The 25,894-nt window shown below is 39.8% G+C and overlaps 1 protein-coding gene across 1 annotated transcript; it reads left to right on the top strand.

Moving 5' to 3' along the window:
* The first annotated feature begins 12,654 nt into the window (after positions 1-12,654).
* On the top strand, positions 12,655-13,680 carry LOC143869820 (uncharacterized). Its single transcript, XM_077376378.1, has one exon. The coding sequence runs from the start codon at positions 12,655-12,657 to the stop codon at positions 13,678-13,680; it is 1,026 nt and encodes a 341-aa protein (XP_077232493.1).
* Positions 13,681-25,894: the final 12,214 nt, after the last annotated feature.

Genomic DNA, 25,894 nt, shown 5'->3' with positions numbered 1-25,894 from the left:
CCCCGTAAAATCTGCTCTTCCCTTAGATGATTGACACTTGGCATTAAGCCTAAGCAGGAAATCTAGCTTGTCTCCTAGAACGTAAGTGCAAGAAGAATTCTCCACAGCTCCAACTTAGCAACGACTCCAGGAAGGAAAGTATTCTAAAGGGAAAGTATTTGTGAAGAATAGTTACTCCTCCGTAAGGTTGGTGGACCAAAATAGAAACCAGTTCCCATGAGGAAACTTGGGGTTTATCTCCAAGGGAAATCGTTCAATAAGGAAAGACTCCTATTAAGGCAAGTCCCCAAAACTATTGTGAACTCCTCCTCTATAAAAGCGCCCCCACGCTCAAAGGTACGCATCTTCAATCTTCTAATCTCTAGCAGGAATTACTCTTCAGTCACATGTTTCTTAGTTTTCATTCTTGTTGTGTACATTTCTTACTTGAGCATTGGAGTGGTCTCCCGGAGACACAACTTTGGGATTGCTGAATCACAGATTGGAGCTCTACCAACCACAGATTATGGAACCAGATTTCGGCATCATCAGACTGGCACCATCTGTGAGACCAATTCCAAAGATGAATAACACCACAAACCCTTAGCCAAGCAACGTCATTACAAGGGCCCATGCCAATCAATGCTCCATTTCAACTCAAGCTCTTGCAATGGATAGATACCAGCTTCTTCAAGTGGAAGAATCTCTTGTGTCCACCCCGCCGTCACCAGTCGGGAAATAACAAATATAGCAGGAATGCTTCTCGTCGTTGTTGACAACATACCTCCTCTGCCGGTGGTCAAGGCTGTTAACGTCTCAACACGGGTCACCAGTTTTCAGCCCATGCCCGTTAAGGATAAGTAGGACGAGTTACCCTTAGGAAGGAATAGAAGGAGTATAAGACCACAGAATGCCCCAGCGTCGGCTTTCGTATCAAGCTAGGTGCTAAACCAAGGCGCAGTGGCCAACCCAAAGTTCAAAATTAATATGGGATAAATTTTGTGGGACCCATGCAAATTCGCCCACCCCCTTGGTGGGATAATTTTGTGTTTTTAAATTAAATTCAAACGGATTTTGTAGTTTAAATAAATATAGACTTTATTTTGATATTACAAAATTTTAATGCAATTGCAAATTGGAAAACATTTTAGTTTTTGCATAGGGGTGAACCCCACATGCAAAAATGCATCCCCCTTAAAGGGATACACTTTTTCTACTCATCTTTGTATTTGAAAAGGAAACTAAATATTTTCCAAATCTAGTTGGATAGAAAATAGGAAAAGTGATATTAAATTGGAGTGAGTGAAAGATGTGGAGAGATTTTAGGAATAAAATATAAAACAAAGATTTCCAAAAGTGGAAAACGTCTCTCCTAAAAGGAAAACACGCCCAACTCTTTCATATAATTTAGGATTTGCATAGTTTCTTCATTGAAAACACTAAAACTAACTTTTTTATTATGCTAGATTTAAGGAGAATTTTTAGGAACTCTAAAAGTAGGGGAAACCATTATATAAAGGAAAAGTGGACATCTTCTAATGTTGGATGGGATGGAAATTTCATCCAGTTGGTTTTGCAAAAACGTCCAAGTTTTGCTCTCTCACTCTCTCTTGTTCTCTCTTCTCTTCTAGTTTCTAGTTTTCTCAACTTCAACTTCAAGTTTTTTTAGAAAACCCAAAGCTCCATAATGAATATTTGAATTTCCCATCCAAGGTACTGATATGATCAGTACACATATTAGAATAAATGTTATTCTAATTCCCTTTATGCAATTTGAAGGAATCCATCGGTTCAACTTGCGGGTTCGTAGCCTTTGGAACGATCGGGCTGTTCGAGGAGTAGATCATGCAGAAGTTTTTTGTTGCTGCTGTAAGTGAGGTATTTTTCTTGCTTTATAAATTTATTTAAATCACCACAAGATCAACTAGACCCTAGGATCTTGGGTTAACGGACCAAATTGACGAGAAAATTTTATTCTATGTTACTTCTACTTTCGCTGCACATAGTGATTTTGCCTGGGGTGAAAACCCTTCCAACAAGTGGAATTAGAGCTAACTAAGGAATAGATTAGGGGGTTGACGAACCAAAGAGTGATCATGCGGTTACCCGCTATGAGAGCGGACGTTTATCCCGGCTATCTGAGGTTCCTCACCTATTGTTTGGTTTAATAGACATAGGGATTGTTCTGCAAAGATTAGTAGAAACGTTCTACTTTGCTGAATTTTCGTGATGATTTATTTACATGATTGGAAATTACGCTTGAATACGAGTCCAACACGTCAAGATCATCGAAATCCGACACGTGGATTCAGAGATATGAATTTTTTATTTTGGGCCTTTCGAACAATTTTTCAATGCAGGAATTAACGAATCTTTTCCGTTTGATCCCAAACTGATTTGAAAAGTTTATAACCCATGTATAGACCTTTCAAATAATGATTTGGGATGTTTGTAGCATGATCAGAACCTTGGTTGGTCATCGCAATAATTAATTCCCATTTAGATTATTCCGATGATCATGCTCTCCTGTTTAGTCCCCTATATAGGACCATTTTGAGTTTTTCTTAACCAAACATTTTTATTTTCACATAAAATTTTGTGTGCTTATTTGAAACATGTTAAAAAGTGTTTTTATCAAAAAAATTTTATGAAAATCAATGACATGAATGGTTAGGGGTGTTCGGTCGGTTATAACCGAACCGAATAGACCGAAATTTGATAACCGAAACAATTTTGGTTATCAAATTTCAATAACCGAAACCGAACCAAAATTTCTAAAAACCGAACTGAAACCGAACCGATTAAAAATTCGGTTATTTTGTTATAACCTAATAGTGGGAGAAAAAGAGGGAAAAAAGCAAAATCTCGGTTTGGATTGGAGGGCTAGGATCAACCTATCGAAATGATTTTTTGAGCGCAACCTAATTAAGTTGTGATCAATCAAATGGACGGTTTTGATCATCCTATGGAATGTCCATATAGCAATGTTTTTTGAAAAAATAATGGTTGTTATCATAATTTAGGTTATTCGGTTAACCGATTTTTTTTGTGATAACCGAAACAGAACCTGAATAACCGAATTTCCAAAAAAAAAACAAAACCGAAACCAAACCGAAAAGGAAAAAAACCGAACCGAACCGACCAAACCATTTGGTCGGTTCGGTTATTCGGTTATAACCGAATAATGAACACCCCTATGGATGGTTGGTTAATAATTAACTAGCTTCAATTTTGTGCGAATTAATCGCTTTTGGTGAATTTTAGGCAAAAAGGATGTTGGACCTTAATTTGTGATTTGGATGCATGAATTATATGCGATGGATGGTTCTGATATTATTTATCTATTATTTATTAATGCTAGTCTATAAATTTTAAAGTCTGCAATGTAATTAATTTATTTCCTACTTCATTGATATACTCCCTCTGGGCAGTTGTGCGGATGACTGGTTTCCCATGGAGATTAATTCTGATGTATAGATGACACAGGCTAGAGTAGGACACTAGGATAGTTTATTTTATATTTGTCCAAGATTTTTGAGGATGGGATCGCTCTTTCGGAGTTCAACAGATGGATCATAGGAACCGTGGCATGGCGATGCTCTAGGTAATCTAGAGGATGGTGGCGGAATTCGATCCAACGGAGGACGGACGTCTATGCTGAAATTACAGACCTAGTTGTCGTCATTTGATGAGGCAAATCAGTGACACATTCCCTTGAAAAATTCGCCCTGAGGTCGGCGGATTTTCCTAGTGCGAAAGAACTTAATTGCCTATAGTTCACCCTCAATTTGGTAATATGGTGTTGTAGGGATTCTCCTATTCAAATAAGGTCAGTACGAGAATCCTTATAATCCAAGATACAAAATTGGGTTCATGGATGTGTTTGTATTTGATTTCCATGGTTTGGTTATTTATTTTCTATGTGATGGATGGCTTGTTGCATATATGCCTGTGTGTTTTGTATTTTTCCATGGGATGGTTTTATTGAAACATGCATAAAATAATTTGATACTCTTACGTATAATTACCTCTTAAATAATATTAAGTTGATAAATGTGGAATTGAAATGTATGTGTGACAATCCAAGAGGGGGGTGAATTGGTCAATTAAAATTTTTGGGATTAATTAGTTGGATTAATAGAAATTAGTTTGTTAATTAAGCACTAGTTAATCTAACCCTTGTTAAAATAATCAATATAGTGAAATCTAGGGTTTAGATGTTACTTTAAGCCTATAGACTCTAACCCCTGTTTTAATAAAACATAAATACAAGAAAAGGTAGAGATTATCCTTGGGCGCTCCACTAAAACAATGAGATTCTTCAATAGGGCGAATCTCCAAGCCGTACACCCTACTCCTCCAACTCGAAAGGGAACAAATCCTTTCTACACGAAGCCTTGCGATGGGACACTCCCTCTTACAACGTCTTCTCCTCTCTCAACGGGCCGAAGAGTAGACCCTCACAATGCCTTCGCCTTTCTTAACGGGCCGAAGAGAAGACCCTCAAATACAATGAAGAAAATGAAAAATAAAAGAACTCTCTTACCTCTTGACAGGCGGATTACAACTCTTTAGCTCATAATCACTCCAAGGAAGATAAAATGTAAAGCCTATGGAGTTCCTCTTGATAAAATGTGCAAATGCAAGTTCAAAGAGGTTTTGCTTTTGATAAGAAGGTTTTGGCTCAAAGAAATAGAATTTGATCTTTCTTAGATGTTCAAAAGCTTGATTACATAGGTTTTTATGATGTATATATAGTGTATTTGAAAATATTACCGTTTGGGGGCAAAATTGTAAAAAAAGGGTTGAAAAAGTCAACTTGCGCATGCCCCAACGGGTAGTTTGCCCGACCGTCGCGGTCGCCCGCCCCTATTCGGCGTCCTTCTTAATTTTCAAATTTCTTACCGTCACGGTCGAGCAGCCCCGTGGCGGTCGCCCGGCGAGAGCTACCTGTTTGCTCAAAAATTTGGCTCATAAACCTATCCGTGGTCGACCGAGCCATGGCGGTTGCCCTCCCAAACCCATGACGGAATGGTTCTGATTCCACAGAACCATTTCTACGGTCACCCGGCTTACCCCAGTCGACCGACCTACCTTTGTTCGGAGGATGCTGGAATTCCAGCCATCCTTCCGCGGTCGCCAGGGACACCCCGGTCGACCGGCCCTGTTTAAAATTCCTTTTTAACATTTAAAATTCAGGGGCAGCCATGGTCTTTGGGATTTCGTCCAAGGTTTTCAAACACATTTTTGAGTGGGTGTATGGTTTTCAAAGATATAAAAACTTAAGTATGAAAACCATTTGAAAACCTTTTTGAAAGTGCATTTGACATAAAATCAAGATGACTCAAAATACATTGTAAAAATGAATACCATGAGTTTTCTTAGAATGTATCGCTCTTTTGCACTTCCTAGGACTTCTTCAACTTGAGAGTGAACTTCTTGACTTTGTTTGGCTCTTGTGACTCTTCAATCTTCAATGCATGTTGAAAGGTGCATGAGGTGTCACCAATGGCTAGTTCAACTCCAAGCTCCTTCTTGACACTTGCTAGGAACTTTTGGGATCTTTAAATTTGAGCTTCTTGACTTGAACATCTTCAAATGAGGATGTCTTCACTGTAGGTGCAGGCTCTTTATTTCTTTACTTCTTGATCCACAAGTCATGTGTTGAAATGAGTTGTGTAATGTCGATTATGACATGAAAATCCTGTATATAACACAATACCTCAAAGCAACACATTAGTTCATAAATGCTAATCAATTTGGTTTGCTAACATCAAAACAAGAAGGTAAGGTGAATGATTAACCCACGGGAGCCATTGGGCTTACATTCTCCCCCTTTTTTATGATGGCCAACAAATTGATTAGGGAGGTAGAAGATATCAAACAAATAGATGAATTAGCATGATATGATATAAATAATAGAGCAATACTCCCCCTCACTATATGCACATGTGTAAAATGATAATGTAAAGCATATGGTGCATATACAATTGGACTACTTAATCAATTCCCAAAACTCTCCCCCTTTTGGCAGCAGCAAAAAGGTAGGGATATGCAAGTGAAAGCGCAAGTGGGGTGTCAAGATGAATGATAGCTTATGTAAGCTATATATAGCGTATATGATATGACATTTAAGCTCTCATGATGCTTATCAAAGTAGAAAACAAAAGTGAAATGCATTGATAAGCCTATTCAAACATAGACATGTGAAATGACAGTGTAAAACACTTCTATGTTTGGTATAGATGAAGAATATATACTACACATTACTTCTATAGCCCATGAATCTACTAATAATATGACATTTTCACTCATATAATGCTTATCATAAAGATTTGCAGGAAAAAATCAAGTACAGTGCATGATAAGCAGTTTTTTTTATTTTGATCTACGATTTTGCAAGTTTAGCACAAGTATAGGGCGATAAACCATGTGAGCACATCACAACGGTCTATATAAACATGAATAAGAAACCATTTTGCTCTTCCCCTATGAATTTGTCAGAGGCCCTATGTGAAACCTATGTGATAGGGCATGACAGGACACTATGATGGCAAAGGTGAATGATTTGAACACTTGGGCTCCATTAGCAACTTTTTAAGCATGTAAGTATCTACCTAAGCAAGGACATACTCAGATCTATGATACAACCATTTAGGTTCACTAGTTACTTCATGAGGGAATCTCTGGACAGTAAGCAGATGAGTCTCTTCCAGAGCATGGATATGCTCTGAATTATAATATAACTTTTAGAGATCTTAAGTTGCTTACTCTTAGAGATTTACACATATGAAAATGTAAGCTCCCCCCTGACTATGTGCATCCAGTCTAAATGTGAGTTCCAAGCACATAGCCCTTGATTCAAAATCACCTTAACCATTCAAAATTTTTGCTCCATTTGAATTCGAATGGATGATTATTAGACTTAAGATATGACAATGAAGAGAGTATAGTCTAATAAGCATATAGATAAGAGAATGAAACCAATGAGGTACACATCCATTGCAACAAAAGATCATGTGTATATATATATATATATATATATATATATATATATATATATATATATAGAGAGAGAGAGAGAGAGAGAGAGAGCGAAAACGGTTTCTACACACAAGTGTAGATAAGTTATCTACACACTAGCTTAAAATACAGTGGAGCGCATATTGTTTGGGTGATCCAAACCATGCATTTGATTGGCCCTCAAATAGATAGGGTGTCCACAAAAAATCAACTCCATAGGATCATCCCAACCCTACGATTTGTGGAGTTAAAATGGACGTGTATAAACTTTCACAAATCTATCCATTTTTTGCCTCCATGGTTCGAAGGGTTAGGATGATCCTATGGAGCTGAATTTTTGTGGACACCCTATCTATGTGAGGGCTAATCAAATGAATGGTTTCGATCACCCAAACAATGTGGGCCTCCACTGTATTTTAAGCTAGTGTGTAGATAACTTATCTACACTTGCGTGTAGAAACTGTTTTCTCATATCTATATACTATACAGCAGAAGAGAAAATGAGAGAATTATTTTAATTTCTCTCAAAATTCTATGAGAATTACACATCACTTTTTTTTACTTTTTTTAACAAAGGCACCTTCAACGCACATATTTTCAATCCTACCCCCTCCTTTATGCTTTTTTAACAAAGGCACCCATTAAAGCCACATAATTTCCAATCCTACTCCCCTCCTTTATGCTTTTTTAATTATGAAAACCTCTATAGATTGGAGGGATAGGATCAACCTATGGAAATGATTTTACGGCCACAACCTATTGATGTTGTGTTCTATCACATGGACGGTTTGGATCAACTTATGATGTGGTCCGTACAGTTCTTTGTCGGCCCGTGCATTTCACTGGGTTTTTTACTAGTGTGTGTGTGTGTGTGTGTGTGTGTGTGTGTATATATATATATATATATATAACAACTATAATGCTCCATATACATGAGCAAATGACGGAAGATTGATACCATATTTCAATTAATATCTCTTGAAATGATAAAAGTGGTATTTGAAAATCTCTCGAAAGAAGTAAAATTGAACTTCGCATTCTTCTATCCGGAACTCTTCTACTGATGAATGTTTAGAAGAGCTTAGATCAATGCTTGACCATTTCTTCCATGTAAGAGTGGCATCTTTACAAATCTTCCCGGATTGAGAGATTGGGTACTTGTTTTAAATCCTCTATCTCATCAAAATGTCATCTTTGAGAGGAATTATGAAATGCACATGCCAGCCTATAGTCATGCATTATCAATTTTCTTAGTCTATGTTCATCCTTCACTGTGGAAAGAATGTCGAGTTGGACAGAGGAAAATTATGTACATCTACTATCTTATTATATCTAGCATGACGGAGGGAGACAAGTACCATAGACAAGCTGTGAATGACCAATTATCTGAATTGGTCTTTTCTTCTACAGACAAGCCTGCTGATGAGCAAATCAATCTACTGAAGTTCTTCAGGCCATCAGCTCTCCCCTTAAGTATTTGTCATAGCCTTTGGTAAATCCTATAATGTAAGGCATGGCAATACATAGTGGCTAATCTTATCATGATAAGGATATCTTTATCTTAAAAAACACATGATAAGAAACAACTTCATAGGCAATGATACGATCAATTTAAGCACTATCCTATGAAGGAGAGTTCTAGAGAGTTTTGAGACTCTAGAACAAGATATTTATCATTGGAAATGATGAAATCACATGAGTTCATCCAAGATAAGTATAAAGCCTACAAGGATATGACATTAAGGCTCAGGCCAAAGGAACTTGACATACATGAGAGATAATCTCAACATGAAGGCATAAGTCAAGACCCAAACTACAACACATATGGAGCAATGGGGCTCCACATGAGTGTACTTATCATATGTGATGCAGTATACACATCAAACATTATATGATAAGATGGATGGACAGACAATACACATGTATAGCTCCCCCTTTGTGAGTGACTCATACAAATTATGAATCCAAAGGGCTGTCCAACCCAAGCACCAAGGGATTTAGAGGTGAATGATTTACAATCAACCCTTGGGCTACAAATGCATGATTGCTAGGAGTATTCAAGTCATACCAAAAGAATTGACAGCCTAGCAGACCATGCTCCCCTAACTAGGCACATATGGCTAATCATGGTGAAGATGTTGGCTAGACGCCAAAGTGATTTGATATTTTAATTAAAGAGATGAGTGTTCACTCTCCAACTTACTAGGTAGGAGGACTAAGAGTACCAATTGAGTAGCTGACGTCCAACTGTGAACCTGGGGTGGCAATGTAAAGTTTCAAACAAAGCCAAATGAAGAGAAGGATGGGGAAGCCTGTAAACTGACGGGCGGGATTTTCTCGGACTTTGTCTAATCCATTCAAAGTTTCGGCTAGGATGATAGATACTGGATTGGCTTTCTCAGGAACCTGATCCAGTATACTAAGAATATGAAAGGAAGCTTCACCGGAACTTTGCCTTTTGAGATATTTGGCGTAGACGCAAAACAAGAGAGCCTTGAGTCGAGCCGTCTGGTAAGCAAGATCTCTTATATCTCTAACGGGAGAAAAGATCTCAATGAGCTGGTTGACGAGAATTCCTTCTGAAGTCATGAAGTCTGAAGGGTCTTGCCCTTGGACATAGAAAAGTCGCTTGACTTGTTGCACATAACCTGGCCTGATGATAGGCCTGACAGAGGGTCCTTCCTCTGGTACCCCGAGCAACGTACAAAATTCCTCATAGGTGGGACAGATTTCTTCCAATCCGAATCGAAAGACATGGTTGTCTTTATCTCAGCATTGAGCAGCTGCTCTGAGGAGACTCCAATCGACCTGAATGGAGGGAAGGAAAGGAAAGAACTGATCGAAAGGATTGGTAAATCCGGAGGGCCCACCACAAATCCAGCATCGGCCCAGGGTCAATCCGGTAATTACCTAAGAGTAGGTAAACCTAAACCCACAAAAGGGCCGACACCTGTCTTGGGGTAGGTAATCCAACCACCCCAGGTCTCCCCCTATAAAAGGCCTCTTAAGGCTCAAAGGGAGGGGTAATAACTTCTAAGCTACCACTCCTTAAAATTTGGCTCTGCACTCCTGCTCGTACTGACTTGAGTGTCGAAGGGCCCGTTCGGAGCAACGACTCTGGGTTGGTCTTCTGACCTCGTTTGCTCTTGTGCAGGGCTCAACTCCTTCAGTTTGGCTCCTCGGGTCCTCCAGCTCAGCTCTTACGTCACTGCCGTATATGTTACCGATTTTAGGCCTAACAGATAGAATGGGGAAAAAGAGAGAGGAACAGCTGCTGGGAGATTGGAAGTGCTGCAAGTGTGGGTTCCACAACTTTAAGAGAAGGGTTGAATGCTGGGGATGTGGGAAGATTTGGTCGTCTTTTGACCATAATGTCGTGAGGAATCCGATAAAATCAAAGCCTGATGGAGTAAATGCATTAAGAAATGGGGTTGAAGAAGGGAATCAGGAATCTGAGTCTATTAGCAGTATAACGCCTCAAAATATTGTCTTTAGTGAGTCGGACAAAGGAGAAGTTCTTCCCTTGGTATCTTTGAAAGGAAACGAGCGTAGCTTGTGGGGCAAAATCGGGGATGGATGGTCTGGTAATGTTCCGGCATTGGAAGCATGGTTGTTCAAGAGGAAAGTTGCATAAGGGAATATTAAGGTTTATAAAGTAGATGAAAGGGAAGTTATGATAGTTCTTCAGTCCGATTATGTTCTATTGAAATCGAAGGTGGCCTAGTTCGCCGCTAGAAATTTGCCGTTTGTAGAATAGTGTTCTTGGTCGAAGAAATTTGAGAACTTGACAAGGGTGGAGTGGTGGTTCATTTCTGGAATCCCCCTCAAGCTTGGTGTTTGGAGAATTTTAGGAAAATAGGGAAGAGGATTGGTAGGCTAATTGAGATGGATGAATCTTGTAAAGCAGCCAGAGGATATCAATGGGCCAAAATCCGGATTGCCACAAACTCTGGTTGTCCAGTTGTGGTGGCTTTTCCGGTTGGCATCGATGGCTCAACGATGTGGGTAAAGTGTGAAACGGAGTCGGTGCGTAAAAAGGTAGATGGGGAAGAAACTTCCTTCTATCAGTACAGCTCTGATGAGGAGGAGGACGGACTTTCTGATGAGGGTGGATCGGAAAATCAGGGCGGTAGCAGGGAGGAGGGGTCACCGAGGATGGAGGTGCAGGTTAGCACTGATAGGGATGGTAGAAGAAGGGAGGTGCACGATAGCAGGCAGGTGCAAGATAGCAAAGAATTTGAAAATCAAATCCCCATGATACGTGGAGTAGAGGGAATGGGTAGGAGTGGGCGGGAGGTTCTGTCTGGGCTGACGTCTGGAACTGCCAGCTGTAGAGGGGCTAGTATGGTTAATGCTAGCTGTCAATCTTGTGGGTTAGATGGTCATGTTTCACCCGATGGGCTGGGCCACTCATTTATGGGCCAACGGACTGGTTTGGGCCTGGAAGACAACAGATCTGGAATTGGGATAATGGGTTTGTCCAAGGGCCAAACCTGTGGACACCTAAGTGGGCTTAGAAACCATCTCAATCAGTTTGTGGAGGACTTTATGGGGATGGTGTAGATGTACTCAGGGAGAGATCGCGGGCCCATCACGCCGAGAAAACCTGTATGCGGAAATTTTTTTAATATCGTTGAAGGCCTACCATTGATTGAATTGTCCCCTGTTCATGGTTACACAAAATCGGTGACGAATGTGGTCGATTTTGATGACAGTGCGATAAGTCTGGAGGAGTGGAGAATTGATTCAAGAGAGGTGGGCAACGCCCCTCCAACTGCGGAAGATTTCAGTCGAACTCCGATGAGTCGGAACCGGGAGAATTTGAATATGGCTTTGAGGGTGGGGGGGGGGTTGTGATAAAGCCTCTAGAAGGATTATACCGACGGAATTGGTTTTCCGAAGATTGCAAGAAGTGTCGGGAAGCTCAGAGTATAGTGGTCAGCGAAGCCTGGACCGTGTGGGAGAAAAATGTATTTCAAGTGAGGAAGATGATCTTATACTGCCGGGCATAGGTGGGATGATGAAACTGGTTCAAGTCAATCAATCACAACAGGAAAGTGATGGTTGTAGTCTTGGCTTCAACTCCCCCAAAGGTACTAACTCTTCATTTTCTTTTCGTGGCAAAGAGTTATCTTTTCCTTGTCCAAATATGCAGGGGCTTGAAATGGGTTTCTCTGTAGATGATGAAATCAGTGAGACTTTTGGTATGGAATTCCCAAACCGTTGCTTGTTATCCTCTCCTATTCCCTCTCGTACTGTGAATCTTGAAAAGAGGCCTATGATGGGTAGGGGCAATTCCATTATCCCTCATGGCCTAGAGGGGGATGAGGGATCTGAAGAAAGCTTGGAGTCTGCGGAGAGGGCTGTAGATAATGTTATAGAAGTCAGTGGGAAGGTTGGGGTAAGATACCCCGGACCCTTGTCTGAGTTTTGTGGTATGATTAGACCGGTTGAATTAAGGGATAAGGTTGGGGGAGAGGTAAATGGGTCTCATATGTGTGAGTCTTTGAAGAAATCACTCCGAGAGTTGGCCAGATTGAAATCAGGGGTTAATTATGGGGGTAAAAAGAGTGAGGTAGAGAAAGTGAGTTCTTCATCGAGTAGTGTTAAGATGGGGAGAAAGGGGAGGAAGTTCGCGAAAATTGGTTCGTTATGAAGACGCTATCATGGAATACAAATGGATTGGGCTCTTTGGTGAAGAGAGCTCAAGTAAAGGAAATTGTCAAAAGAAGTAGACCAAGTTTAGTATGTTTGCAAGAAACCAAGTTAGTGGTGATAGATAAGGCAATTGCTCGGAGCATTGGTCTTAGAGGTGATTGGAGCTTTTCCTTTGTGGGTTCGGTAGGCCTCTCTGGGGGGATTTTGGTTGCTTGGGAGGAGTCTTATTGGAAAGTGGTTGAAGATAAGAAGGGTAGGTGTTCCCTGTCTGTCGTTCTGGAAAGGGTGGATGATGCGGTGAGGGTTGTTTTCTCCAGGGTTTATGGCCCTTCTTTATGGGAGGAAAAAAGGTTGCTATGGGACGAGCTTGATGGGATTAGGGCCAGGTGGACTCATCCTTGGTGTATAGGTGGAGACCTTAATGAAATTAGATTTGTGTGTGAAAGAGTGGCTTGTAGAAGGTCCAATAGGAATATGGTCTCTTTTACTGATTTCATTTCTAAACATGAGTTAATTGACCTTCCATTATCTGGGGCTTGGTTCACGTGGAATAGAGGGGAGAGTCATAGTAGGATTGACCGTTTCCTTTTATGTCCGGAATGGTTGAGTTTGACCCCTGAGGTGATTCAAAAATCCCTTGTTCATTCCGTTTTGGATCATTGCCCCATTTTCTTAGATCCAAGGTTAGAATTTTGGGGCCCCCTGCCTTTTCATTTTGAGATTGCATGGCTTCAGGATCCAAATATGGAAGAAAGGTTGGGAAGTTGGTGGGCCTCTGAAAATTTTGAGGGGCCTGCAGATGTGAGAATAGGAAGAAAGTTACAATTTGTCAAGAAGATGTTGAAGGGTTGGGTTAAGGAGAAGAGAGTGTTTGACTCTCACAGGAAGAGCTGGTTGGAAAAAAGAATTGTAGATCTAGGAGCGCTAGAGGATGAGGGATTGGGTAACATCGAATTTAGGGAGGAATTGGGGCGCATCAGGGAAGAACATAAAAGTCTCCTTCTACATGAAGAGATATGATGGAGGCAAAAGTCGAGGGTTAAGTGGCTGGAGGAAGGTGATAAGAACACTGCCTCCTTTCATGGCATGGCGAGCGCCAGAAGAAGGAGGAATTGGATTGTCTCATTGATGGTGGATGGGGTGGAGGTTTCAGAAAAGGAAGACATATCGAGTGCTATATTGAGCTTTTATAACTCCTTATATGCATCAGATGGTAAATCGAAGCCTCTTCCGGAGCGAGTGGATTTTAATACCCTAGGCGGTGATCAGAGAAGGAAATTGGAAGAACTGTTCGAGGTGGAGGAGATTGAGAGGGCTGTTTTGTCTTTGGGAAGAGATAAGGCTCCCGGGCCTGATGGGTTCTATTTGGCCTTCTTCCAATCTTATTGGGAGTATGTCAAATGTGATTTAATGGTATTTTTTCATGAGTTCCATTAGGGTATGGAGTTGGATCAAGGTACGGGGGTGACTTTCTTAGTTCTAATTCCTAAGGTTGAGGGGGCTAGTAGGATCTCGAAGTATAGGCCTATTAGTCTCGTGGGGTGCCTCTATAAGGTTTTGGCTAAAGTTTTATCTGAGCGTTTAAAGAGGGTACTTCCATCAATCATATCGGATTATCAATGCACAGTCGTTGAGAAGAGACAAATTTTAGACTGTACCTTGATTGCGAATGAGGCCATCGACTCATATAGAAAACTTCGAAAGAAAGGCATTCTTTGTAAGTTGGATATGGAGAAAGCTTATGATAGAGTGGATTGGGGATGCCTGGATTTATCTTTAGAGAGAATGGGTTTTGGATGTCTATGGCGTTCGTGGATGAAGAGTTGTGTTTCCTCTGCTTGCTTTTCTATCCTCATCAATGGATCTCCAAAGGGATTCTTTAAGTCCTCTCGAGGACTTAGACAGGGAGATCCATTATCCCATTTCTTATTTGTCATAGTTGCAGAAATCCTTAGTAGGTTATTGGTGATGGGGAGTGATCTTGATCTTTTTTAGAGGTTTTAGGATCGGTTTGGATGAGGTGGAGGTCTCCCATTTGCAATTTGCTGATGATACTTTATTGTTTTGTGAGCCGGAGTTTGGTCAAGTGCGGAACTTAAAAGCCATTCTGAGATGTTATGAGCTCATTTCGGGTCAAAAATCTAATTTCCACAAGTCTAAAATATTTGCCTTGAATATTTCTGAGGAGAGGGCCCAGGAGATAGCTTTGATCTTAGGGTGTCAGTTGGATTCGCTCCCTTCCTCGTATTTGGGTCTTCCGTTGGGGGTGAGCAGACCGAATAAAGACTTGTGGGATCCTATAATTGAGAGGATTGAGAGAAGATTGGGCTCATGGAAAAGGAATCTAGTATCTCGTGGTGGTAGGCTTGTGTTGGTGAAGGCTGTATTGTCCAACATTCCTATTTACTTCATGTCTTTATTTAATGTCTCTCTACGAATTGAACAGATTCAGCGGAGATTCTTGTGGGGTGGGAATAAGGAAAGGAAAGGGATTGCTTTGGTCAAATGGGAAGATGTTTGTGTCCCCATCAAGATGGGCGGGTTGGGCATCATGAGAGTTAAGGAATTCAACCATGCGCTTTTAGGCAAATGGTTGGAGATTTGGGGAGGAGCTTGATAGGTCGTGGGTTAAGGTCATTAGTAGCAAGTATGGGCGCGATAGGGGGAGATAGGAATCCATGGACTTGTTTGCGAAAAAAGGGTTGTCGGTATGGAGAGATATCTTAAAAATGACATCTCTTTTCAAGTCTAAGGTTAGATTTAGAGTCTATAGGGGTGATAGAATTTTGTTCTGGCATGATACATGGTGCGGGGATGTGTCCTTTAAATGTAGATTCCCAAGATTATTTAGCATGGCTTCTAATAGGGAGACCTTTGTTTGCGATTGCTCCGAGCGGAATGACGGTGTCCTTGTGTGGAATCCGGGGTTTAGAAGATCATTTTTTGAGTGGGAGGTGGAATTGTCCTCTAGCCTGCGGGTCCTTCTTGAGGGATGTTATATTAAGAGGAATGGAGAGGATAAAAGGCTTTGGACTGAGGAATCTTCTGGGTCTTTCTCGGTCAAATCTTTCTATAAGAGTTTATTGCCCATTTCTAACCCTTCATATTCGGCAAAGGTATGGAAATTTTATTGCCCACCTAGAGTCTCTATCTTTGGTTGGGCTGTTAGTCGTGATAGAATACAAACTATCAATTTTCTGAGAAACAGTGGTATGTGGCTTATCGATTATTGCCTCCTATGCCTGCAAGATGGGGAATCTGTGGATCATTTGTTTATGCATTGTTCTTTTGCTCGGCTCATTTGGTTGTTCATTTTCATGAGATTTGGTATTTGTTGGGTTTTTCCAATGTCTATTCCGTCGTTATTGCATCAATGGGGAGGGGTTCCTTGGAAGGAAAAAGGGAAAACTTTGTGGAATTTTTGTTTACTTGCTACGTGGTGGTCTATTTGAATTCTAGGATATTTGAGGGAAAGCTAAGAACCCTCATTGGATCTACTTGAAGATTATCACTTTGGTTATATCTTGGGTGAGATGCTTTCCTTCTTTCCTATTTGTATCGGCTTATGATCTTTGGGAAGGTTGGAGGGAGGTTTGTTTTAGTGTTGATCGGAGAGCTCTTGTCTTGCAAAGGTAGGAGTCGCCTCCTCAAAATATGCTTAAGGTTAATTTTGATGGAGCAAGCTTCGGCAATCCGGGTTCGGCTGGGGTGGGAGGAGTATGTCATAACGAAGAGGGGGGAGTAGTGTGGGCTTACTATGGCTCTATAGGTGTCTGTGATGCCTCTAAAGCTGAAGTGAGGGCTGCGCATTTTGGCATTTTGCATATTAATAGAAGTCTGTTGGATCAGACCATTATTGAAGGGGATTCGCTAAATGTGATTCGTTGGCTGAAAGGTGGGTCGGCTCCTCCGTGGAGATTTCTTTCCGTGTTTGATGAGATTGGTGATATAACTTTGGGGTCTTTTATCGGATATCAACAAGTCAGAAGATCGGCAAATGATAAGGCGGATGCGCTTGCCAAGCGTGGTGTATCTGGTGGTCCTATTAGGTGGTTTGACCACCTTCCTCCTTGAGGAGTGGTGTGCCGTTGATTGTATATTTCGTCTCTTTTGTCGTTTTCTATTGTAAATGTGGGAGTTCCATCTCAGTCTCCTGTTTTTTTTTTTTCAATTATAATATTACCATTTAAAAAAAAAGGAGGTGGAAATGTCCTCTTTCTCTCTTCTACGGCAAGAAACAGGAGGTGGAAATATAATTTTTTGAAACCGCTTAGACCCAAAACCGTTCACGGGATTGCAAAAAAAATACGAATACAAAAAATTCTTTAAGAAACAGGGTGACTCACGGGTTGACCTGACCCGTGTGGGCCAGGTGCGGGTCCAAGCTTAGTGACCCGTAAAAATTTTCGGGTCATTTTGACCTGGCCCGTTTGAACCGGACCAGTACGGGTCGAGTCAAACCTGGCCTGGCCTGCCCGTTTGCCAGGTCTAGGGCCATTGATTATGCGGGTCTACTATTATATGGTACAAGAATGTCTTAGATAAGATGCCAAATGGATGTTCGTAACCCTCAATACTTCTCTCCTCTCCTTTTCTTAAAATTGAGACATCATAAAGAAGCTTCTCCTCTTCTTTTTAAATAATATTGAGGTAGTTTGTCCGGTTTCCATTATTGAGGTTACAAGAGGGAGTTTTTAATACTATAACTTGTTAATTCTATCTTGTCCATATTCATTTGCATTTAATATTATAACTTGTAATTCTATCTTGTGCATATGTTGAGGGGGAGTTGTGATCATTATCTTGTTTATCTAATCCTCATAAGAGGTTCTTCCCACCTATCTAATTAATTTAGTTTGTTATCATAAAAAGGGGGAGATTGTTAGCCCAAGGGTTCTCGTGGGTTCATTCAATCACCTTGTTTTGATGATTAACAAACTCAAATTGATTAGTCGTTTATGGAATGATCATTTGCCTTAAGTATTGTGCTATAGACAGGTAATTCACAGGTCAATCAATGCTAGCACACACCATTGATGGCCTATGCTTGAAGATGGACCAAACACAATGCAAATGAGCTAAAGTATACTTGGATCAATATCTTGGAGGATCAACCAATGAGAAGCTCAAAATTAGTCATCTCAAAGCAATGAACAAACAAAAGAAGATCAATGAAGGCCAAAGCTTGTGAATCAATGTAGACACCCCAATTTGCTAGACTTTAAAAAAGTAAAAGATTTGGTAGTTTGTCAAGTTTCGAGTCCGTATTCCACCTAGGATTAGGCATCCATGCATTTTAGGGTAGATTTCATTTCATTATGTGAGTTTTAAAGTTGATTCACGATCTTGAAGGTCTCTAGAGGGTTTCTTTGGCCTCTGAAAGATGAAACTTCAAGTTTCCAAGCAAATGAAAAAACCTGTTATTTTTAGAATTTTTAGGGTTTTCCTCATTTTTGCCTATTTTGCACTGCAGGGGTATTTTGGTCATTCCCGATGTGTCTCGTTTGAGCCCCGAGTTATATTTGAGAAATCTTGAGTGATTTTACAAATTTTGAAAAAGCTGCTATTTTTAGAAACTCATGGGGCTTCCACATTTTCATCATCTTATAGATATTTCAATCATTTCTCATATATCCAAAACCATCTTGAGGGTACGGCTAATGGATTAGGAGTAATTTCGTAAGATTTGAAAAACCTGCTAAATTTAGATCTCTCAAGATTTTCTCTTTGTCTTGCACTTCGGGGGTATTTTAGACATTTCCAATATATCATATTTGGTCCCTAAGTTGTGTCTAAGAAATCTTGAGTCCGTTCATAAATTTTTGAAAATCTGCTATTTTTGGAATTTCTCAGGGTTTTCCCTAGTCTCGCCAAATTCTAGCACCTCGGGGTAATTTGGTCTTTTCCTGTGTAATTCTTTTGATCCCCGAAATATGTCTGAGAGATTATGAATGATTTCCTGAATTTTGAAGAACCTGTTAAATTTAGAATTTCTCAGGGCTTTCGCTTAATTTGGAAATTCTAAGTGTTGAGGGCATTTTGGGTATTTTCAGGGGGTACCAAATGATCCTGTTTAATATTACTAACCGAAAGGACCAAATTTTAAAAGTTTCTATTTTTGAAGTTTGACCACAAAGACTTTCCATTTTTAATTTTTCCCTTTAGGGGTGAACCAATCTGAGGGTATTTTGGTCGCATTTGGATGTCTAACAGTCAAATAGGGGCATTTTGGTCCGAAAAGTTGTTTTCCAAAAAAGATGGCCCGATCATGTGTGAGGGATGTACCATAAATGTCCAATGGGTTGGGTGCATATATAGAATGTTGAATTTAGAAAGATTTTATTGAATTTTTACGGAAAAACCCGAAACCCGTGTGAAATGGCCCATTGGGCTAAAGCCCGCAAAGATGGAGCTCATGTGGGTTCACCCATATGGGTCGACCACCATGGTGGGCACCCCACATGGCTGACCCACATGAGTTGAGTACCCAACCTTGATGATGTCACAATGGTGACATCATATTTGTTAAAAGAAAAATAAAAGGAATACAAAAAAGAAAAGAGGGAAAGAAGGAAAAGATGAATGATTGCTTAAAAATGTTTTCTTCCAAAGATGCAATGTGGAATGATAATAGCATGTCTTGATTGACAAGAAATTAAGATTGGAATCAAATCCAATTTGGAAACAAGAAAGAAAGAAAGCAAGAGGGGAAAATTGGAAATAAGCAAAAAATGAGAGCTCTCACATTGGAAACTACTAGTTCTCTCTTAACCATAGCTTTTTTGTATAAAAATCAAGCAAACAATCCTGGGAAGGATCCAAAAAAATCCAAATTCGTCCTTTTTCTCTCTCCTCCCAATAAAAAAAAGAAAAAAAAACCTCCTCTCTCTTTAAGTGTGTTCATCTCTCTCTCAGGTGTTCTTCACAAAAGGAATTCTTGAACTCCTTCTTCTTCTCCAAGGCATCACACAACCAAGGATTATTGGAGTGTTCTTTGGATATTTTTTAGCGTATAAAAGGGTTGGACAAAGCGTATCACTAACCCTAGAGACAAGGATCGCGATCAACGGTAAGGATTCATCATCTTTGTGAAGTTGAAAAAGCATGCTAGGGTTTTAATTTTGATGGATCAAATCAACGAGTTTTTATTTGAAATTCCAGTATGCTATAATATCGATTATGAGGTTTCAAAATTCAAAATTTGACCCAAAAAGTAATTTTCCTCCATTTAAAAATGGTTTTCTTTTGTTTTTATTCAATATGGATTTAAATTAGATTCTCAAAGCAAGTGTTTGAAAACATGGTTCCTTTTAAAAACCGATATTTTCTGTGTTTTATATAAAATACAAAACTACTGGAAACTTAATTTTCAACCGCGGTTCGGCCGTTTTATTTTTCATTATATTTTTCAAAGAATAACCTCGAAAAGGGTTATTTCTTGATGAATGGAGCCAAAAGTACATCATATTATGTCCAAATTTAGTGAAAGTTTTTTTCCAGTTGTTTTACAAGGTTATTAGATCACCCAAAAATTTTCATATTTTTTGGAGTTTATTTAATCGGATTATTAATTATTTTAAATTTCGGCTATTTTTAATAAATACCAAATCGTTTTAAAAATTGATGAAACTTTTCCGAATTAAAGCCTAATAATAAATGGAAGTTTCCATTCAAAAATATGTTAAAACAAATATGGTTTTTACTGTTTTCTAATCGCTTCTCCGTTTTACGTGCCATAATTCTTTTTCTTATTAAATTAATATATTTTCAAAAATGGTTTTTACTGTTTTCTAATCCCTAACTTTTTTGAAACAGAAACCTTAGGGTTCATAGATTGCCTTTGTAAATTAGCTATGCTATGACAATTTAACTGCCGAGATCGTAACCATAATCGTATACTAATTGCGATCGAACAAGCATAATTGGAGTGCGTAAATTATAATATGTTATTGGCTCCGAGGTCCACTGTCCACGAAAATCCTGAGAAACATGCCAGGTAATAAGATACTATAACTTACGTGCTAAATTATACAAGAGTTGAGAGCACGATTCCCTTCCATGGTTGCGATTCGAGGCCGAAACTTGCGAACCATAGAGCCTTTGGTATTCCTTAGATGTTTAGGAATCGAAAATTCTCAAAAATCGAAAATCATTAAGTTCAACAAATCGAATTAAGTCGATCCGTGTCTTAAGAGCCTTTGGATTAGGGTCTCCTATCGTAGGAACCTTTAGGGCCCCTTAGGAACACTTATGTCACGTGTCCTAAGTTTTAGGGAGTCCTAGAATTAAGAGTTTAGCCTCATCACGGGCGTTTGCTATGGATAGCAACCGTGCCATAGATCTAGTTACACTAGTCACCCAATTTTCCCCTAGGACAAACCTAGTTACCTAAGATGTAGGTTAACCTGCATTAGTCTAAGAGACGTTTGCACTTAGATAGGACCATATAGCATCTTAGATAAAGTCCTAGGATAATAAAATCTTCAACTTGAATTAAATAATTTCTCTTAAACTGTTAAAACAGCCAATCCAGTCTAGGTCGGTGTCCTAGATGAGTTAGGCGTAAGTAGCTTAGTTCAGGTGCACCGAACTACGATCGACTCTGATTCCGGTGAGGCTGTGATACGTAGGCAACTTGGATACTTGAGTGGCATACCAAGCCCGAGTCGGCTCCACACATAAGTGGTGGGGTTTTGTACATTAATCCTTAAATTAAAAGTAATTAAATCACTTAGGACTTTCCATGAAATTAGAATTTTAGGAGAACTTTCACTTAGATTGAATTCAAACAAATTAAGAAAATCAAGAAACACACTTAGGAATTACACTAAAATTAGATCTTTGGATGCATGTCATGTAGTTCACACATTAATATAGAGTTAAATGAGTCATTTAAAATAAATTCAAAAGAGTTAACTTTTGGAATTGAAGACCGATTATCGGGCAGGAATGGTGCATGTGGTGGTAACTCCCCACACCTTCCATTCTCATAACCAGGTAACGAGTCTAGATTTCTGGTCAATTATGGGTCCTAGATCCCTCATCTAGGTGGCGACTCTGTCACTCTCTTTTGCGTGGAATTCGGATTGCCTTAGTGATCCCAAGTTCACAAAAAAGATGAATTAAATCACACATTGCTAGGCTCGGCGGCTTACCCCTGCCCTTATGGGTACTGGGTTGTATGTTTGTTTGCACCCTATGGCTTGGTTACTGCCTGCTTGGTTGGGTAATTAAAATCAATAATAAAAAGCACACGCCATTCGCGTGGGTACGAAAGACCAAGAAAGAGTGTAGCGGCTCGGGCGCTCGCGACCCTCTCGCGGGATCGGGTCCTACAGTTTGGTGACTCTGTTGGGGATCACCTAACTTCATTAAAACTTCAAAGGATAACTCATTTGAGTTTAATTTAACTGGCTCATAAAAACTCTATATCTTATATGCTTGGTAGATTAGTTTGTTTACTTTCTCATCACATAATAGTCAAACTTAATCTAACAAAACCTGAAGGTATCATAGATTGCGTAAACATATTGCACACACTTACATCACTTGCATCTAAACTCTTGCATCTCACATGCACACACATCCTATTTTAGGAACCCGGAGTGTTATCTAGCATGGTTGACTGGGATTTCATCACCTGGTGCCTCTGTGCTAGAGAAGCATTCCACCCTTAGCCTAGTACCTTTATGGTGTGTAAACGGATCTCTTGTTCACATACTGATACACCGGACACTGGTACAGTATATTGAGCACGGATTCGCGCTAAGGGAACTCTTGACCTTACCCCTAGATTAACCCACACATGCATGTAGTATACGAACACACGTGCATCACGTGTGTGAGTGTAGTTTAGGATATCCTACCCATTTGTGTCTAGATTAGGCCGTAATCTATCTTCCAATGGCTACGATCGGTCCTTAGGTACATAAACAAAGTCATGAGTCGAGATCCTCTCTCCACTTCGTTAGATTAGGATTAGGATTGATGCCTTCAGGTAACCCTTGTCAAAATGTAAAAAGATTAAAAAAACTTTACCTTTGAGGTTAGGATATAAATCTCATAATTTTCAAAGATCTCATAGTATTAGTCATTCCTGATCTACCCGTTGAAAGCAATCCTATGTAATCTCAACTAATCTTTTGATCGTGTGTCTTTCATTCTTCTGTCATACGATTCGATCGTATCTTCATACCATCCCCTAACTGGGAGGAACAAAATCTCACAATCTTTCGATTATGCAATCTCATGATCTAATCATACCTGGTCCAGATGATCCAATCATGTTTATATCATTGGTCTCTTCTTACTCTAGGGGTAACCTGTTACAAGATTATTTCGATAAGCCTCTCAGAGTCTATTCCCATGACCCTTAAACTAGGGGCATCCCCTAGTGCATTCGAGTCACCATCATCATGTCTCAGTCATTATAGGATTCATTCTGTCATTTCAATTGCTTGTTTAACCCATAACCATCTTTCAGTCGTCAAGTAGAGAGCACACCTTGAATGTCAAGCTTACACTTTATATTCCTTGTTTCCATTCCAGGAACTATCATAGCCATGTCTAATATTTTTCGGGTCCGGATCAATTCATTATTACAAATGAGGCCTGGCTCTCCACAACCTTCGTTGTTGATCCAGATTCTGCACCACTTCCTCCGTCAGCTCCTTTAGCTGAAAGCTCGAGAAATACCCGGTCCAATACCACTGCTGATACCTTGGCTCTTATCCTCCAACAATTGCAAGAGCTTAAAGAAGAGAATCGTTGCATCAGGGCTCAATTGAATGAGATATTTCACTCAGCCGATGTTACCTCTAAAGGCAAAAGCCCTAGCTTCTCCATGGCATATGGGCGTGCTTAAAGTTTCATGGCCACGGGTTCTGAAGGATTGATTCTGAATCTCTCTAGACAAATGACCGCCCTCGCGCAGGAGATTCATCAAATGAAGCAACAAATGAAGATCAATTGTTTCCAACCGCAGGACTCCAAGCTCCAAGATGATAGAGAAGGAAGTTTTGTTATATGGAACTCGGCCAGTCAAAGCTCTAAGGAACCACTCAAGTCTCTGACTCATGAGCATGAACACGAAGGACCATCCAAACCAAATCCGATAATCGAGCTCAGTAGTAGCAGTGACGACGACAGTGACTCAGATGCCAGAAGAGATCTGAACGTAGTGTTGCCAGAAGGATTCCTTGATCCCCTATCGCCGGATGATCTCGATGCTTAAACGACCCAGGGTTAACAAAAGGAACAGGTCTAGTTATGAGCCAGCCCTCGCCGAGCCTCCAAAGCTAGATAGTTGCAGCAGTCTTAGTTCTTTTGTTCTTTTAATTAAGTCCAGTCACGATGTCGAGTCCAGTTATCGAGTGCAATCTTCTAAAAGTTTGAATAAATTTCTAGTCCAGTTGAGTCTTTTCTTACTTTTATTTTTGAGTCAAGAATGTAAATCCTGAGTCTGTTCAGGATAAGTCTTATCAGATGTAGTCATTTTCAATTCAATTAAACTTGCTTTCTCTATACATTCCAACGTGTGCTTCTGACTTTAATAAACAATGAGAATAATACTCCCTCCTCGAATGAAAAAGAAGATGCCGATGAAACTCCTTTTGAGTTGCAGCATATGCTCAAACAAGAGGAGGAGCGCCGAGCTCAGCCTCTGAAAGAGAAAATTGAAATGATAAACATTGGCACTGAAACTTTGATTCAGTGAACGCCTATTGAAAATACATTAGAGTGTGAAGAATTGATAAACTTATTTAAAGAATAAGAAGATTGTCTAGAAACGCTACAACCGATACCAGGGGCAAGACATAGTTAGAAAGCTCAAGAGAATGAAGAAAGTGAGAGACATATGCTATACAAGGGGCATAGAGTGGAAACAACTTTCATATTTCCAATCAATAACCTTGGTTCTCAAATTCATAACATGAAGCCAACAAATTCAAGATAAGAAGTTCAAGAGCAAGCATTGAAAAGTGATCATCAAATATCAAGAGTTACAAATCCATAGATGGAGGATGTCAAAGAACAAGTTTCGCTCTATGAAAGTCGAAAGCACATATTAGAATCTTGAAAGAAGAAGATACATTAGCTCTTACTTGGAAATGCCTCTGAAAAAAATAATAATAAAGAGAACTCATCAACCTAGATCAATTCTAAACCCGAACATCGGAAGGCCTCCTTTGGCCGAATAAATCCCAAAATCATAACCCAGCGTCAAAAGAATACCGGTTTGCAAACCCTGATCCTGAATGAAATTTTCTTGAAAATCCATCAAACTAGGGGTATCCGCCCCGAACTACGCGAGACCTGATCCCTACACTGGGGTACGTAGGCAGCTCGGTTAAACCGAGTTCGGTCGATTCAAAAAAAGAAAAGAAATACAATCGTTCCAGAAAAAAAAAGAGGGACAAGTTCCAAAAGAAGAGAAGTCAATTATTCCAGAAAGAAAGAAAAAAAGAAAAATCAATTAACCTTCAAACAATTTATCTTTAAACTAGGGGCATTCGCCCTGAACTACGCACGACCTGATTCCTACCCTGGGATACGTAGGCAACATGTTCACAGGTTCGGTCGAAATCTTTGTTCAACCATAAGCCATTCTTTGAAAAGCCCTATCCTACCTATAAAGTCCTTCAGATGTTCAGAATGAAAGATCTATTACTAAAAAAAAAAATGATGAATAAGAAAAAGAACGGAGTTTGAAGATCTGCTAGACTGAAAACCTGAAAAGGCGGTTTAGGCAAAATTTAAGATCATTCCCCTGCTAAGTTGAAAACCCGAAAGGGCGGCTTAGGCAAAAGCTAAGGAGATAGCCTGCTGGATCAAAAACCTAGAAAGGCGGTTCAGGCAAAAGTTAAGATTAGCACGGTCCGCCAAGTTAAAAACCCTGAAGAGATGACTTGGTCACGGTAAGAGAATCATTATAAGAAGGCTACAGCCGGTATCAAGACTGAAGATAAAAAAGAAGTTCAGACGAGTTCAAGTGTCATCCTAGAAATTGGGGGCATTGAAACTAAGCAATCCTAGGAATGGTAACCAAATCCTTGAGGCATTACTGTTTTAAGGAAGAAGTCCAATGTTTATTAATTGAGAAACTACTCTTTGAAAAGATAGACTTACCAAACAAAACGTTAACTAAGTCAGAAGCATCACTGTGTCTGTCAGTGTAGTTAGTCCATCTTTGTCATTCTAAGTTCCCTCTTTCGGAGTTTCTTAATCCTTTGAA

Source organism: Tasmannia lanceolata, unplaced genomic scaffold (genome assembly GCF_043159265.1).
Source record: "Tasmannia lanceolata isolate RefF3 unplaced genomic scaffold, GAP_Taslan_0.1 ptg000003l, whole genome shotgun sequence".
NCBI classification, from domain to species: domain Eukaryota; kingdom Viridiplantae; phylum Streptophyta; class Magnoliopsida; order Canellales; family Winteraceae; genus Tasmannia; species Tasmannia lanceolata.
Note: the sequence above shows the minus strand (reverse complement) of the source record. Positions and strands in the feature narration are given on the sequence as shown.